This window comes from Carassius gibelio, chromosome B7 (genome assembly GCF_023724105.1).
Source record: "Carassius gibelio isolate Cgi1373 ecotype wild population from Czech Republic chromosome B7, carGib1.2-hapl.c, whole genome shotgun sequence".
NCBI lineage: Eukaryota > Metazoa > Chordata > Actinopteri > Cypriniformes > Cyprinidae > Carassius > Carassius gibelio.
The window spans coordinates 32,703,009-32,722,195 of NC_068402.1; the positions used below are offsets into that span (position 1 = coordinate 32,703,009).

Here is a 19,187-nt window from a genome sequence, read left to right on the forward strand (position 1 = left end):
ATGTAGCACTTCCAGTTGTCGTTGGAGATTCTTACTCCTCCTTTCCGTTCATTCAATCGCTTTACGTATACATCGACATTCCATGTCCATTATAGTGAAGCCCACGAGACGCAACAAAAACACAGCTCCGATCACAGCGTCCTCCATCCTCCTGTTGTTGACATTGTTGTTCTTTGTTTTCGTTGTTGAATGCCGCGCACAAATGATGTCGCTGTTTACCAGCTTACATCACTTCCTAATACACACTGTTTGTGCGAATGCAAACCTTTAAATGGTACTGGGAAATAGTTAGTGCAAAATCATCCCAGTACTTTAGTAATGTACATTTAGTTCTTGAACTAAAGCGGTCTGAAAGGCCCGATAAACAATTTCTTAGTGATACAAATAATTTATGAATAATATTGCTGCCCATATTATAAATCTGATAATGTTCTGTTTAACTGTGAATTACATGCTCCAATTAAAACATTATAAAGTATAGAGGAAAGGCAATCATAAGAAACTGAGCATAGATTATTTGTATGTTGAAGTAGTTTTTTGTCCCTGCTATGGCTCATAGATGTGTAGCAGAGCTCTAAAAGCTTAATGAGGAGACCATGAATGTGGCGTCAGTATCAGCTTTACTGTGGGACTCTGGGATGCAGGTCTGAGCAGCAGCAGATGGTCATCAGTTGTAGCTGATGGTGAAGTGGTAGCTGGACGAGCTGAATCGTACACCTCTGTGCACGATCCAAACAGCCGCTAACATGCTAATGATTAAGTATGCTGATCTTCTGATGCTCTGTTGCAGGGTGGAATTCCCTTCACAGACCTCTCCATCTGTAGAAAACACTGAGATCTCCCTTGATAACTATGTATTTACCTATGCATTCTTCTGTTTCCTATTAAACGTACTATGGTGGTAACATGATATAGTGACTGTACTGGATGGAAATACTTTAATACAGTATATAGTGTGGTCCAAACACCTGAGATGAGGAGTTTCTTATGTAAAATCCTGAAATCCTAAGTTTTAGGATTCCGAACCATTTAAACCAATGCCAGTATGATCTCTGATATATTGTGCATCCTTATGCTACAGATACAGTATATTTCACTGCTCAAATAGCCCAGTGGTTTAGATACTAATAGATACTATACACTAAAGAGTACTATGGTGGCAGCATTGTATATTGATAGTACTGGATGGTAATACTATGGTACTTAAGCACAAGAGTAGAGCCCAAACATTCTGGACTACATAAAACATCTGTTTTTTCCTGATTTTGAAAAACTTGAAACAATATTGATATGATTGCTGATATATTGTGTGCATAATAAAACTACAGATACCTGTAAACTGTTCAGTAGCTCAGGGATTCAGATACTTAACTGATACTAAAATTTTACCCTTAAGCTAATTTAAATTCAGTTTCAGACTGAATTTACTATACTATAAGCTACTCTAGACTAACATACCATTTATAAGCTTATTCAGCTTGGTTTATTTAGCATTTTTCTCATTTAAATCTGGATATGAACACTTCCTATGGATAGAAATCCAAAAGCAAAAATCTAGATCACTATAATCATAAACAAATGTGTAAAATGGACCTTTTGAACTTCACAGGTTAGGCCTGATTTCCTTCCATTGGCGCACACCAGACATTTCTAGAGTTTAAATCATCTTTTCAGACATTTAGAGCCCAGAGTTTATTGGTGTCTGTTATAAACACAGTTTCTTTATCGAAAGTCTTTGTTGAAAGCTATGTAACGTTTACCTCTTGACTATGAAGTACATATGATGTTTATGAAAAGAAAGTGCATCTATTTTAAAGGAATTAATCTAATCCAGATGTGTTTATGCTGGAACAATTGTTGCCTCGCATCAGTCTTAAGGAAACTATTTGAGGAAAGCTTAACATTTGCCAGAACGCAATTATCTTACATAGCAGTTCAGCCAAGAAAAGCAGCTGTTGTAAAGCTCTCTGTGCTGTTTCTATAGAAGTCCAAATGCGAGTCAGCACATAAACATAAGTGTTTGGTTCCAGGAGGCCTCTTTTAGTGGACGGAGGGTTGACCACAATTACTACCCACAGACCCCGATACTTCCTATCTGACCAACACCCCCAAACTCCATTACAGGAGACTTTAAAAAACCATGTGGGATAGGAAATATGCCTCCACTATGTGAGGCCATTTGTGGTAGCTAATGGCTAATCCATGTATAGGCTAGACAAACACAGCATTAATGCTTATGAATGTTCAACAGTAGTGTTACTTTCAAATGCACCATTAAACTAGATAAGTTATCCAGTTGTTAAGTCTGAAATTGCATGTCTTTGCTTTCTGTGTCCAAATGCTCTATCAGGTTCCAAAAGCCAACAACAAACATTGTAATTATACACTCACATTGTGTTGTAGTAGCTATTGGCAAACAATCAGAAACCTAACTTTTATCTCCATACTGAAATATCAGTTTTCCCAGACAGTGATTCATCCTTTCTGTGTCATTAAAATATTGGTGTCCTTGATAGCGAGCCCAGGGAATGCTGTTTACTTTAAGGTGTGCTATAAAAATTATATTCCTATATGGCTGTTGAGATGTAATGGCTGTTGAAAGTGAGTAGAGGCTTGGACACAGAAACTGTTTTCGATACGGCATAACATCATAAATTGTTTATTCAGGTAGGCGGCAACAAACATGTAAACCATTCAACTAACTTTCACTTGCTCAGCAAGATTCTCTTTTTTGAAATTGATTCTTCTTCATGACAGTAGGTGTCCTTAAAGAGACACTGTAGGGCAAATTCCAATCAACATTTTTGTGCCCTTGAAGGGGTCGCCACATGAAGGGTCGCTCCAAGTGAAAGTAACCAACATAATTACCTCACAGTTTACTTCCAAATGGTCGTTACCGAAGGTCATTCCAAACAGTTGTTTCAAACAGCCTTATGAGACGCAATTGCCTTGGTTCCTCAAAAGTACCCATTTTAAGGAGTGAGTTAGGGAATAGTTGAGCTGCATTAAGAATGACATGTCTTGGAACCATTCTACATACTAGACACTTCATCAGGGGTTGCCAACCCTCCTCCTGGAGGACTGTCTTCCAGCAAACTTTAATTCCAACCATGCTCCAAAACACCTGCTTGTAATTTTCAAGTAGCTGAATTGAAAAGTGGATTTGGGTGGCACCACTGGACCCACCTCTCAAATATCCTTCTCATTTGGTAATTCATTTATGTGTCAAAGTAAAGTGTAGTTCCTTTTCAAAATTCTAAACTTTGGATTTGTTTTTGATGATGAAGTGTCAATGTAAAAAACTAAGATTTTTTGCAGCATTCTTAGAAAGAGACTGACCTTCCTGAAAGTTCTCTGAAATCAGTGCTGCAGCTGTAGTATTTACTTGCAGTATCAAATAAATTGGTTTAAAAAATGCAGTACATACACTTACTGGCAGTATGTGATTCCAACAAAGCTTCAGTTTTGAGATAAATAGGGGAGAAGGGTGACTTATTAGCAGTGATCCCAGACGTTAACCCCTTGAGTTAAAATGGCAGAATGATGACTTTTGGTTCTTGTGCTGGCCCCAGTCATGTCGCCTCTTTGTAGACTCGCCGTAAACCAGTCTGCTTCCAGCTATATTTAGCATTCGCCTCATCACTTAGTGCAGTATTTAAAAAAGCCTTAAAAAGCTCATTATGCCTTTCCCATCCAAGAAGTACAGATGATTCAAGTTATTTATCCACACAAAGTCCTGATGACTCTCCGGGCCAATATTTGAATAATTTATGAGGACAAATGCAAAGTAATTGCGCTTAGTTTGACTTGTTTTCATTAGACTTGTCAGTTCTGACCCTTGTTTCTTTTTGAGAGAGCAACATAACAAGATATTCAAATGAATGTCCTGATGTCCAAGGGCTCTGTTTGTAATTAAAATGATGTATAATGCATTTGGGAAGTGTTATCCATTCTCTACTACAATGTTTGGTCATTTTTGGACTCTAGTGATAAAGTTTTGACACTTGAATGGATGTGTTTCGCTCTCAAATGCGATAATAAATGAAATATTAAGATGAACAAATGTTGTATTTTATGAAATATTTGGAACCAAAAGCCACAGCCCGTGTTCATTCACACAAATGTAATTAGAATTTTATTGCAATGATGCAATTACCTTCTGTCATTAAATCCCTCAACCCAAAGTTCAACCTAATTTCAGTTCATCGTATTGTGTTGTGATTAGAAATCCAGGGCTGATTATCCTCTTTCTTCGTAGGATCAGCAGTGAGGAACTTCAGCCCATTCTGGTTCTCCACGGAGCCGTCGGATACGCTGGCAGTGCGAGGAGCGCCGACGCTGCTCAACTGCTCAGTCCACAGCGAGTCTCCTGCCAAGATCGAATGGAAGAAAGATGGCTCTTTCCTCAGCCTGGCCTCGGACGATCGCAGGCAGGTCTTGGCCGAGGGTTCTCTGCTCATCAGCTCAGTGGTCCACTCGAAACACAATAAACCTGATGAGGGGGTTTACCAGTGCGTGGCCACTATAGACAACCTGGGCACCATCATAAGTCATACAGCTAGACTCAGTGTTGCAGGTAAGCCACATCTGGTATGATTCACATCTATGCAGCGTTTTCAAACAAACATGTAATATATGCATCACATATTGACCCATGGTGGGCAGTGGTTCTTAACTGGTTTTGCTTCAAGACCCAGAATGACAACGAGGTTTGTTTGTCTGTCCTGTCTTCATCTTTCAGCGTTATTGCCTGCAGAGGAGTTCAATAAGTCAGACAGGGTGTATGCTGATGCAGCACCATTGTTGTAAATGTGTGAGAGCAGGTATGTTTGGCAGTACAGCTGCTGCTATATTGGGCCCTTTGAGTCGAAATGAAAGTGACCTTGTTTCATTTGCAGGAGGCAAGCAGCTGGGATTATGAGGTGTTTGAGTTGGGTCCTACCCTGAAAATTCAATTTGCTGTTGGAGGGAAAAAGGAATGCAATTAAGTTACATCAAGCTCTTACAGTCTTGCAGAGTTGACTGTGTAACCACACTAAAATCTCTCTGAAGGAATTTTGCTCAAAAGTCAGAGGCAAAAGCTTTTTTGAGGTAGCTCAAGAGTCTTTCCCCCCATGGAAGTCAGTTGTTTGAGTGAACAAGCTCATTATGTCTCGAAAACTGGCTCAGTGCAGGCTGGAAAGTTTCCTTGGTCCTTTTTATTGAGGTATTCTCAGCTGAAACAGATTGGACCAAAGTGTGTGGTTTTCTGACAGTCCGCACAGCTTAAATAGTGTTTCAAATGTTTCATTGTACTTACATTGCAAAAGTGATTGAGCAGTAATGGATAGATTTACTTGTATGTTTTAGTAAATGTATGTAAAGTTAAACATTTATCAACAAATTTATTCTAGAACAATTTATCTAAGCTATGCTATACACATTCGTAACCCTGTGCTCATTGTTTAAAGGGATACTCCACCTCAAAATGAAAATTGTTTCATTAATCACTAACCCCCATGTTGTTCTAAACCCATAAAAGCTTTGTTCATCTTTGGAACACAATTCAAGTTATTTTGGATGAAAACCGGGAGGCTTGTGACTGTCCTATTGACCGCCAAGTAAAATACACTGTCAAGGTCCAGAAAAGTATGAAAGACATTGTCAGAAAAGTCCATCTGCTTTCAGTGGTTCAACCGTAACATTAGGATGGATGAGCTGTTTTCTTTCAAATCAAAGCTTAAATATATGTAAAAAATGTATCCTCATGGCGCGGCTTACACAGAAGAGCATAAGCTGCCTGCGTTCAGCTAATTTTCTCCAAAATATCACTACACTGATGTGGATTGACACAGAGGAGACAAAATACTTATACTAAAGCATTCTATAAGTATAACGTAACGGTTGAACCACTGATCGCAGATGGACTATTCTAACAATATTTTTCATACTTTTCTGGACCTTGACAGTGTATTTTACTTGGCAGTCTATGGGACAGTAACAAGCCTAATGTTTTTGAATAATAACAAAATATAACAAGATTTAATAAAAACAAAGTTTTCATTTTGGGGTGGAGTATCCCTTTAAACTTTGCCTTACTAACATGTTGATAAATTGAATAATTTAATTGTACAATACGCACATGACTTGTATTACAAATATCTAACTAGAAATTTTAAGAAATTTTAAGTGAAATCTGCTGACATTTAAATAAAAAAAATGACACAGAATTCCATTTAAGCTTGAGCTTGAAATAGAAAACCCTGGGCCATTAAATTTCTGTACTGTATGTGCAGGTTTGCTACACAGTTTGGCCCTCGACCCTTGCTGCCTGGGAGTCAAAGAGGGGAAGATCATCAATAAATCATATACAGCAGTATCACCATCTTCAACAGTTGTATACGTGCATGCACTGGCAATGGATGTCTATGAAGCAAATGTTGGATGCTTGCATTGTATGTGTTTGTAAGGACAAACATGAAATATGTCTGCAGTAATGCACTAGTTGTGCTGTATATTACTGATCATGCATTTTTCTTTTCTTTGAAATGTTAATTTTGATACCTTGAAAAAAGAGCAGATTTATTTGTATTGCCAGCACAAACAATGCCTGTGGTGTTTTGTTTTCAGGAGAGCTTATAAAAAGTCACCTTTCTTCGCTTGCGCTCCCATATTTTATTTTCTTAGAGACCATGAACCGTCTGCTGTGGCTGACAGGCGTGTAATAAAAAGGTTAATTGTTGCGTCTTTGCTGTGGGCTATTACAATGCCATTGCATTGGGAACAGCTCTGCCGCCACCACAACCTGTGAGACGTCAGAGCGACAGGCACTCAGACAAATGCGAGAGTAATCAACATGATGGATGGAAGAAAACGTGTCCATCTTTCCATCAGTCACTTAGCTCTTATTTTTCTGCTTAACCACACATAAAAACAAAGGCCCTTTTCTATCTCTTTGCAACAGTGAGACAGTGGCCATCACGTCCGCATTCATTCAGAAGGGGATTAGCCACAGCCTTGGCTATTTGTATTCGTGGAGCGTCGACTCGAGATGGCTGGGCAGAGAGCAAGACGTGGGTAATGGGAATTGTCTAGCTTGTGCTGCCTCACAGCACGCTCCACACTTTGAACCTAAGTCCTCAAGGCAGACTAGAAGCCGGGTCGTTCAAGCTGCCAAAGAGAGCACCTGAAATGAAAGACCTTGTTTGTATGCTCCACTGCTACTCTGGCTATAATTCTCTGCTTTTCTTCCAGTCTCAAAAAATTAGGCAAAGTGTGGATGTGTTGTGACCTTTTGGCGCTCTTTTGTTGCAATGATTTTGCCAAGTAGGATGTGTTCCTGGATTACCTTTCTTGTTGGTTCTGGCTTGGTACAAGTCTGTAGTACCTAGAGAAAGCTATCTGTTGGCATTCTGATACTTTTCAATGGCAGTTACTCGGCTGGCACATTCCCCCCTAGAACATGCATGGAAATCTGGCATCTTTGGTTGTGATCATGCCAGTATCTGCTGGTACTCCCTTCTGTCATTGTTTGAGAGAGATTAAAGTAGACACGCATAAACTACCGGTGTTCTTTTTTATACTTGTCAGAGGGAGATTTTTTTGATTTTCTTGACTATTTTTCTCTCCTGAACAGTTTATCATATTTGACATTTCTCAATAGGCATTTCTGTGCACCATTTCGTGGTTCCAGGCCAGCAAGCTTTTAGGGCTGAAGTGGAACTGATTTTTTTTCTAACTTGGAACCGCCTTTTCTGTGGTGGAAATGCAGAGAGCAGTTTGAGAATTGGCAAACGACAGGAACCTGGTAAGTGAAACAAAAAAAGCCACAGTGGCTGCGTTTACATGGACCCTACTAATCTGATCATAATAGGACTAGAAGCACAATCAGAATAAAAAAGTCACATGTAAACACATCGATCAGATGGAATTGTCCAGATGTGAATAAAATTTTAATCGGATTGTAAGGGGTAGTTTGAGTCCTTGTTTTAGACTTTCATCAACAAAAAAACGGTTTTGGGTGCGGGAAGGGGCACTTTTACCACTTTTTTTTTTAAAGTAAGCAGCACTGCACAACAGTTCATGTGCTGGTCGTCGCCTAATTAGGACCCGAAGTCGATAAATATCATGTGTGCTTTTTAAAACAGAATGCCACAAAAGCGGGAAACTCTGTATATTCATGCAGTGTGCGCATGTTAAAAGATCAGATCATAAATCTGATCAGAAGCTTGTGACATGTAAACATGTATATCAACCCGATCACTTTATTTAACTTTCATGTAAACACTATGTTCAGATTCGTCAATCAGAATAAATTCCGATGGAAGCAAAAAGTGTCCATGTTAAAGCACTTAGTGACACCACTCTTTTCCCATGAACATATCTGAAGTGGTTTAAATGACATTTGATTCGCAGAGTTCTGGTGCTTTGAATAATCAGGGCATTTTTTGTGCTATACAAACTGATCTGTGGTCTGAATGTGACATTAATCCAGGATCTTTCCTAACCCTGTCTGCATGGCCCTCGTCTGCCTTTCTGCATCCCTATCTTCCAGTGACCTCTGCTTGAGTGGAGTTGTCCTGTTCCCCGAGCTGTCTGCTGGTCTCTCAATCAATCAGTGTTTCATTTCACACTTCAGCCCTCTACATTCACCCAGCCCTGCTGGCTGCCGCCCAGCAATGAAATTCAAACGAAACACAAACAGCTATGAATTTCAAACACCGCTGACACTGGAAACATTCATATTTCAGGATGTTTCATTTTGTGCCGGTTCCGCTACAGTTCTGGTACAGTTGTACTGTTTTGGAGGAGGTTTGTTATTGCTTATGCTCGGAAAAGACAGTATGTCTCGTCTAGGAAAAGTTTAATAGAACTCCATTCAAAGAGTAAAAATCAAATTGTATGCATACCTTGATACAATATTCTAAAATGCTAGGCTACAAAGAGCCATTGCCATCTTCAACCGGTTGTTTGCTCCTGTGTCAGCTTTCAGTTTGAACACTGAAATGAATTGCAGCCTGAGATAATATCTCGGACAATGAATGCTATCTGAAATTCATTGTGTGCTCATTTGAGTTTGAAATGCTTTATCAGCGCTGTGGTGAAGAATATCACTGCTCTCCAGATAGGAGCATGCCTCTACTGTTTCACTGAAGCCTGTATTAGTATGTGTGTGTGCTTGTGTATTTATATATACATGTCATTTGGAGGGTATTCTGGTTAAATGGGCGTAGACAATAAGAATGGATCAAGACTATGCTTGAGTTTCATTCCTATACTTAAGCAGGGACACAGAAACCTCCCAGAGAGTAATATTTACACAACATCCACACTCAGGAAGAGAACAAAAAAACGTTGTTTTGTTGGAAAAGTTTGGCACATGATTCCAATGACCTGAATTGTCATTCACGGTGAGCACTCAGGTCTGTCTTTGGATGGGCTCCACTGCCTGCGCTTTTGGCTTTCAGCTGTGCAGCCTGTGCGGGGCATTTTTAGCTTGTGTACAGACCAACAACATTTGTCCGTGTTGCCATATTCCACCTCCCATACATATTAAAGCAGAATCATGCAGAGAGCATATAAGAGGGCGAAGATTGTAGAGAAATTGAGAAAACCACAGCAATCAGTATGGTGGCTGTATGAAAGAAGCCTTTAGGTTTAAAGAGCCAATCAGCTTAAAGCTAGAGCTCTAGCTAAAGGTAGACAAAACCAAATTTAGCTTTTTAGTGTGATTTGAGCTAGAGGTGGTAAAATTAATGATACTATCATTGTCAGGTTTGACATGCTGTTCGAACATAAACTTAGCCAGTAGTTACCATAGGCACTGTTCTTGCCTGGTAAGACCATAGCTGCCTGGGGAAATTTTTTAAATGTCCCCAAAATCAGCTTACTTGCCTTGAAGGGATGGTATGTTTGGCCTTGTTTCTTGCTTATGCTGTACATTTCCCATTTGTTAATGTGTTGACCTTGGAATAGATTGATAATATTTAGCACAGGAGCCTGATCGCATTGAGAGGTGGTGTTTGTGCGTGTAGGAATTTGCTCTATTTTAAGGTCTGTTTTTGTTATCATCGAAATACCGATTTCAGTGTCAATGTGCTGACAGTAAGATGTCTGCTGTGCAGTAATGTGAGAGGATGGAAACAAGAAAAAAGTCTAGTATACGGTGGCTGAGAAGTGCAAAACAAATCACGATTCTGAAAACAAAATAACAAATTACAAATGCAAATCTTAAAAAAAACTATATAAATCAGAAAACACAACAACAAATCAAAAAATAAAATAACAAGTCAGAAAACAAAACGACAAATCAGAAAACAAAATAAGTCAGAAAGCACAAAGACAAAGCAGAAAACAAAATAACAAATTACAAATGCAAATCCTAAAAAAGAAAAAATCCAAAAACACAACAACAAATCCGAAAACATAATAACAAGTCTGAAAACTCAATGACAAATCAATCAAACCGGAAGAGGTAGGCAAAGTTTGAGAAAGCGCGAGAATAGACTACTCATCGCTGACTGGACATCTGACAATCAACGTGTAGAGAGCCCCTTTCACACTGCACGTCAGACCCGGAAAATTGACGGGTTGCCTTCTGTGTGAAAGCAAACATGTCCCGGGATTGATTCCTGCATTAAACCTGGGTCGGGGACCTAGTAACATTCCCGGGTTCAATCCCAGGACAAGCGCTGTGTGAACAAAAGCCAGATCTAATGCAGCGACTCTTTTACCGGCTGTTTTGAAGGAAGATCAACGTTCGCGACACAAAAAATAATGTAATGTAATGTAATGAAGCAGAGATCAGTTAGTTCCTCACTTTCCGAGCTGACGCCAAAAACGTTTGCTTGCTTCAGTGAAAGTATAACGTGCCTAACATTTTCAAATCGTACATAACACATCAAACCCTGATGTCACATGTCGTTACAAATACAAATCGCAGGTTAAACGTGCGAACAGAAAAATATATTAGAGGGCCAAATTCAGCACCGGGGGGCGGTGTTCTGTACATGCAGAGAGACACGTCTCAAATCTATTGAACACTTAATTTGCCTCTTCTTGCTCTTGTACCGACAAATATATACAAAATGATACCTGTCTTGGAAAGTATGTTCGCAAAACTGTTGGTTATATCTTTAGTGAAAGTAAACAGTGGAGAAAGGAATCTGATCTGTATAATTATAATGGATGCATTGTCTCTTAAAGGGACCGCGCCTAATTTTTAGATTAATGTTAATCCAAGAAAACGAAAGACAGAAAATCACTTACTGCTCTTGACTGAATTACTTTGTAGTTTTAACAAGAATTAATCAACAGCCAAACTGAAAATTATTCAGACACCAGATATATATATATTTAAAAAAAGAAAATTATTAGTTGGTGCAGGGCCCTGTAGTTCATTTATGTAAGTGAGTACAGCAAAATAAAGAGAACTGTAAAATATTATACCCAAAAATTATTCATATTGTGAAATTGATGAAAACAATTCACGACCAAAAATTATTCAGACACTTTGACCTGACCATGTTTTGCTTCTTTAAGTGTTTTTTCTTTAATTGCTAATTAACTACAGACTAAACAAAGTTAAACATTGCTTGGTATTGGTTAACAAAGTGTTAATAGCTGTGCAAATAATGTCATACTAACAGTTGTCTGAAGTTTTGTTTTATTGTAATCCATTAAGCACATTTTTATCAAAACTTTCTGACATTATTAAGATGAATTTGTTCTGACACAGTTTAACTCTTGAGTTCTTGTTCTATTTTATTTCCATGTTCTAAACTTTAGCAAATAAACTATGATAATGTAAGAAATGTTGAATTTATCTGAATACATTTGTCTGTATATTTTATTTTACACCGAAATTTTACTCTACATTTTATTACTCTGTTTCTATACAAATAAATAAACAGAACGAACATACAAATTAAATAATTTCAAACAGTGCCCACTGGTACAACCTGCACCGGGGCCCTGCGAACCCCAGTTATGGCCCTGATAGGAGGAACAGCAGTAGAAAGTTTGGAGATGTTCTCAAAGTAACACAGTTTAAATGCATTGGAAAGTCTGTTTTTTTTTTTTTTTTTTTTTTTTGTGCAAAAAAAGTATTCTTGTAGCTTCTTAACATTTGGTTGAACTACTGATGTCACATGGACTATTTTAATGATGCCCCTTACTACCTTGAACGCATTGCTGACTATGCAGAGTCAAAAAACTCTCGGATTTCATCAAAAAAACATAATTTGTTCTCTGAAGATGTATGAGTGAGTAATTAATAACAGAATTTTATTTTTTGGGTGAACTAACACTTTCATTTCAAATAGAGCCAAGGTAAATTTGCCTGCAAATACTTTGCTTAGAATGATTTTTATGAAAGAGCTTAATGAATTCTTGTTATTTCAGAGAAAATTATCAATCATTTGTCACATAAGGGAGATATCCAAAATACTTTTGGTGATCCTCCTGTCTAATTGGAATCAGTTGAAGCCAAAGGCAACCAGAGTACTCGGCATATCCCTAATACGAACAAATATAGTAATACAGGGCATAGTGAGCCAACTATGGTTGCAAGTTTTTAATATTAAATCACTTTCTTTTTTTTCCCAAAACCATACATCCAACAAGCATTCACAAACTTGTGTGGGTGGTACTATAGCACTCATCCTGTGGTTAGAAGAATGGCTTTTTTTAGTATGATATTTGACCTTGAATAGATCTTGCTCTTGGGTACAATAAGCAAGCTAACATGTAAGAGGCTACTTTTTCCATCTGCGAAAACCAGACCTACATCCAAGACACAATATATGCAGGTGACCAGCAACCTTGAGGCTTTTATTTTGAAGTACGATACATTGAACAGATTGTCAAGTAGTGGTATTTACCTCAGATTGAGTGGACGGACAGCAGGAAATTTCCCTGTGAATCATTCATCATCCCTGACAAACTGTTGCCCTCTTTTCTATCCTTGATGCTTATATGTTTGCTTCCTACTTGCACTGATATAACAGACACATTTAGAGACTCAGTGCTTTGCATTATTCATGATTTTAGTTTAGTTCACTAAGAAAATCCTCAGAGAATCCCAAACTTTATCGCGCTCTCCCAAGTTTAGCGCTTTTACCTGTGGGATCCGTTTATCACTCTTCGTCACTTACCACTTAGCCAAGGCTTCTCATAGATAAGTCTGAATCTGAATCTGCATAACAAAGCAAATCTAGATGCTCTTGGTTCATTGTTTGTACTCCCACAACACATTGAGATTCATTGTGCAGTTTTGTGGAGAGTGAGATTAAATGGTAGACAGCACGTCTTTACTAGAGCAGGACTCTTTGGCTCTTTCAACTCTGCACTGAAGTGTCATTATGCCAAAAGCCTCTCATCTAAAAATTGGTGCTTACAAATCCTGATCGTACCTCTCAAGCGTCAACCCCAGGGGAAATTTGCTCTTCAATACAACTCTGATAGAGACAGACACAAGCAACATCGTGCATGGCTGTCCTTCATCAGATTGACAGACCTCTGAACTGCATCCATTTGGATTTTCTTAAAGATCGATGCATTTGTTTGCATTTGTTTGAGTAGCAGTGACAGTCCTTGTGGAATGGGCTGTGATTTATTTTGTTGATTTATTTATTTATTTATTTTGCAGTCTTGGCTGGGAAGAAATATTCAAGAAAGGTGCTAAATGAAGCATGCTTATGCTCTTTGGACCCAGGGGTCTGTCTGACATTGTAAAGTGGATCCACTGAAAATCATTGAAGAGGCATTTTTAAGTGGTTGCGAGGGCATTCTGGGTCATTGCTAGGATGTTAATAGAGCAACTACTAGACTATAAAGTGCATTAGTTTCCGCCCACTTTTTCCCATATGAACTTAAAAGATGTCTTCAGTAAAGATGTATTCGTGAATCACAATAACATTTCAAAACATATTTCCAAACTGGACAATAAGACAAGGGTACAAATCTATGTACTTAAAAGTAAGAGGAAAGAACTTCAATTCCATTAAGCATCGCGAATGACATTACTAAAAAATGTTGGAAAAATATAAAACTATCCATTTAAAGTAGTTGATTACATCTATAGAAGCAATGTAATTGAAGTCAATTGTAAAATATCTATAAATATCCAAATATGCAACTTTGCAGACCGATTACGCTCCTCTGCAAGCTCTTTTGGTGCATAGGTAATGTAATTTTTCACCACAGATTCAGCTTTTAAAACAAAATTATAAAAACAATCAGTTGAAATAGTATGAACATATAGCTTCAGCAAACCATATACCATCGATTAACAACGCTTGGAATTCACAGTAGGTCTTTAACGGTTTAAAAGTTGCTGTTAAAAATCTATTTCCCCTATGGAGAAAATGAATGGAGTTTTAACTTCAGGATCCCGTCTGCTGTACTCTATTCTGGTAGTTGCTAGGACATTGCTAGGGTGTTCTAGATCAGGGTCTTATTGATGCCATGATGGACCCCTAATATGTATTAAAAAAAAATACTATGTTAACACTGTATAACAATAATTGTGTTTAATCTTAATAATTGTGATTAATCTAAATGATTTCTGACCAGACTAAAAATATAAAAAAAAAGTATTTTAGTATTTGTAGCTTTATAATTATACCTGATTGTCCTATACTTTCCCACGGACCCACTAACACTGCTTCGTAGCTCCCTGTTATAGGTGGATCATGTTATAGATAAGACTTCATTTAAGGTTTACCACCTTCTAAACTTCAGACATGTCAATCAGTTTCCATAAGACTTGAGTCTGTCGGTGGTAAGCTCCTGATTAGCTCTCTTGTCAGAGCAGATCCAGGCACCACGGTCAACCCTTCAGCCCTAGAATACCATCTGTCTGCAGCCAGCAGATTCTCAGTTTGCTTCCACGCAAAGCATTTTTCCCTCCGACTGAACGGACTTGTATTTTAAACCCCTCATTATTTGGCTTATATCATGTTTTACAGTTTCCAAATTCTCACTGTAGCGTTATTGATTTGTCTCTGCCATCAGTGAAGTCAAAACAATTTGAACCCAGGGTTGTTTATTCTCTTTAGTAGCCTTTAGCGGGAGGCTCATTTGTATTTGTGTCAGCGCTTTGTCTCGATCCTGGCTGCAGTTTCAAAGTGTCACTCAAAACTAATAAAAGATGGGGAGGCAGTCACTGTTGCCACGTTACAGGATTCTCGTCTTTCTCTCGAGAGCAGCAGGGGAGGGAATGCTTGTAGAAGTAAAGCAGACAGCCGATTCTCACTCTCTGAATGAAATAAATCCGGTTTCCGAGTTGTACGTGCCTGCTGGGGCCCGCTTGGAACAGCTCTTTGAACAACTACAGCAGAATGATGGGAATGAGGGGGTTTTAAGTGCATAAGTTTAAGGTCCTTGTTTCACAAGGCTGCCCTGAACCCTGTGCGCAAGGACTCTGGGGAACCTTGAGGAATTTCTCCTCCTGCTAAGTAACTTCTGTCAGTATGTAGCAAGTGAAGTGTGTCCAGGATTAGACAGTGAACCCAGGGCAAGAGCAGAGTGTGTTTAGCAGTGCAGGCAAAGCTACTTCAAAGTAACCAGTTTATACATAGTTTAAGTTAGTTAACATTAAAGGGGGGGTGAAATGCTATTTCATGCATACTGAGTTTTTTACACTGTTAAAGAGTTGGATTCCCATGCTAAACATGGACAAAGTTTCAAAAATTAAGTTGTACGTTTGAAGGAGTATTTTTGTTCCAAAAAAACCTCTTCCGGTTTGTCACAAGTTTCGGAAAGTTTTTTTCGAGTATGGCTCTGTGTGACGTTAGATGGAGCGGAATTTCCTTATATGGGTCCTAAGGCACTTCTGCCGGAAGAGCGCGCGCTCCCGTATAGCAGGGCACTGAGAGGCTGAGCACAGCCTGATCAGAGCGAGAGCGTCGGGAAAAGTCACAAAAGAAGTGTGTTTTTGGTTGCCAGGGCAAGACAACCCTGCACAGATTACCAAAAGAGAAACAGCATTAAGGGACCAGTGGATGGAGTTTATTTTTACAGAGCATCAACGGAGTTGTGCAAGTGTTTGTGTTTGTTCCCTGCATTTCGGATTGCACACCGTTTATTTCTTAAGGATAATGCAGTCCCAACGGAAAAGGGTCACGATTGTGTGTTGGAACCACATGCGGTGAGTAAAACTGCCTCAATTATCACTGTGTTGTTAACTTATCGGCGCGTAAGCACATCAAGTAAACAACATGCGATGTTGTCATCAAACTGCACTTTCCACATGTACAGCTTAAAAAAAAAAAAAAAAAAAGACGACATAAAGTGGAACTTAGTCATTTTCCAAAACCGCTAAGCAAATATATACAGTTTCAGTACATACCACATAGAGACGCCTTTGCTGATGCTGCTCTTGCTAAATTTCAGCCTCTGGATCTGTGTCACAGCTTCCACATGCTCTCAACTCAAAAGCCTACTGGCGCTCGTGATTCTTTAGCTCCGCCCACACGTCACGCCTCTAGGCGCTCGTGTTTTTCCGGGAAAAATCGGTACAGACTATCTTTCTCTGATAAATATTATAAAAATAAAGACTTTTTGGAGTTATGAAGGATGCAGTACTACTCTATAGGTACTCAAGATTAACAGGATATTGAGTGAAAACGAGCATTTCACCCCCCCTTTAAAGTAATTTCAGTGACACTAGGATCCACATCTGCTAAAATAATGGCTGTTTTCAAACAGGTTTCAGTTTTCAAGTCAATTTGCCATTGGTGGCACAGATAGCTCCGTCCCAAATTCATAACATTGGTTGAGCCTGTGTTGCTATGTATTGTGAAAAATAAGTCAGCTTAAATATATTAAATATTAAAAGTGCATTATTAAAAAATTTACTTGCAGGCAATGTAATATCCATGAAGTATAAGGACCCTTAAGTGTATTTAATGGGAGTACACTTTAAAATAATGTAAAAAAAAAAAATATTTTTTACAATAGAATTACTTACGTTATTACTAAAGATGTACTTAAGTCCTACTTAAGTGAATCAAAAACAGTCTCAAAGCTCATCTAATTGCTTTTAATATAAATCTTAACTATAAGTCTCTTCGATTTTGTCCGAAAACATTACATTCAGTTTGCACTTAAGTATATTATTTTAAAGTATATTATGTCAGTTATTGATAACACGCATTAAGGAAATAGATTCATTGAATTGAAATTTTAAGCCAACTGTAAATATATACAGATTAGGAGTGTGCGATATGATGATTTTTGATCGTGGACGATTAAAAATGTTTTCAAGATCTTCTTTTGTAGAAATATGGTAGTATGGTGCTACAGCGCACAGTTCTGGCGCCTCCGTCATATACTGAACAATATAAACATTCACTGCAGTGTTAACTCGAGCGAGAGTTACTTTCTCATTATTTGCATGTGCTTTTAAATGTTTCATTCGTGCTCTGGTCTGACCTGTGCTTTTTCTGAGCACCGCATACACCCGAAGCGCACGTGCTAAAGCCTGTTGAACAGTACCAGATTATTGAACTAAGTTATCTTTTGCGGTAATACTGTCAAAACACACAAGGTTTAAAATTAGACTCTGCTGGTTACTGTACTTGAAAATAAAGCATTTATTTATAAATTATGTGTAGTTGTAATGTGTATCTTTGTCATTCATTAACAAATAAGAACAAAGGTTTTTATCTTCACCCTCTTTGGCCTAAATATCTGCCATTGTTTTTTTTTGTTGTTTTTTTACCTTGAAAGGCTTTGTCTTTATAATACAGTGTGGCTGTAATGCTCAGATAACTTGCAGAATAGTAAAACCAACATGACAAAGAATTATGATAAAATCGTGAATTGTGATATTTAAGAAAAAAGTGATGTATTTTTTCCATATCACCCACCAATAATACAGAATAATACAAATAATACAAAGCATGGTAATGAAAAGGAGGTAAACTGCAAGTGCTTAAATCTGTAAATCCAGAAGGTTGATTGAATTACCCATCAGAATGAACTGATTCACTAATGCTTCTAGAAGATGCTTGTTACTACAAAAGATGTAATATATTTTGAAAGCAGCTGAATTATTCTCACACTATTGACAATGTTGAGGCATTAGCAATGGCTAGATTACTTTCAGCCAGGTTCTCCCCTACACTGAGACTGTACAGGAGAGGTGTGAGATGACAGACCTGGGTTTTCTCTGCAGGTTTGTCTCCCTGCAGCTGCAGCTCTGTTTGTGCCATGCAGCTTCACACCTCACAGGAGAAGCCTGTTCAGACTGGTCAGATATAGCACAACAACACTAGAGGGACATGTTTCAGACGTGTCAGTGGAGCTAGAGAGGGGCTTTATCAGCAGCCAGTGTCAGTCACAGGCTGTCTGACACTCGGAAATCAACCATGAAGCCAGTCTGTGACACCAGAAGAATATTTTCAATTAAAACAACACCATAACCACAAGTTTTGATTTCATTTTATTGCTGTTTCTTTAAGGGATAGTTTTTACAACAACAACAAAACGATTTGTTCTGCAGAGCACAAAATAATATACTTAAATAAATAAAGAATATATTTATCTATTAAACCAAACAGCTTTGGTTATCATTGACTTCCATTTTATGGAGAGAAAAACTAGAACAATATCTTCTGTCTTGTACCACTGTAGAAAGAAAGTCATAAAATATCCTATTTCTCAGTTATTGTTTACTTAAATATGAATTTTGTCTAAGATGTTTTTCTCCCTAAAATTCCTTAGAATCAATAAATACAGAAACAAATGAAAAACTTTTTGTTGTATACAAATATGCAGCGCTAAGTCATTTGTAAAAGGTCTATATGCATGAATTATACATTATTGAATCATATATATATATATATATATATATATATATATATATATATATATATATATATATTAGGGCTGTCAAAAATAGCGCGTTAACGACGTTAATTAGTTGTTTGTCGTTAATTCCGTCAAATTTTTTAACGCATTTCACGCATGCGCAGTGTGACAAATTATTCAGGTCAGGAAAGTCTCGTCGATCTCAGCGAAAACAGCGGCAAGCCCCGCGACGAAAACACAGAAGAAGCTTAAGGTTTTACCCCAGTTACTCTCAAATACATTCATGCCAAGCTCAATAAACAGAGACGACTTTGGTAGTTGATACGCTGGAGCTTCTTCCTGTTATATCGTCCTGTGTTTCACACTGCGCATGCGCAGAACGCCTACATGCA

General features: G+C 38.1%; 1 protein-coding gene across 10 annotated transcripts in view; it reads left to right on the forward strand.

Annotated features, from left to right (window-relative positions):
- The window catches only part of neo1a (neogenin 1a), a 148,758-nt gene that overhangs the window by 50,183 nt on the left and 79,388 nt on the right, over positions 1–19,187 (forward strand). For all 10 annotated transcript variants that reach the window (XM_052560656.1, XM_052560652.1, XM_052560654.1 and 7 more), the window contains exon 2: positions 4,259–4,576. In XM_052560656.1, the coding sequence (XP_052416616.1) occupies positions 4,259–4,576 (318 nt within the window). The remainder of the gene's footprint in view (positions 1–4,258; positions 4,577–19,187) is intronic.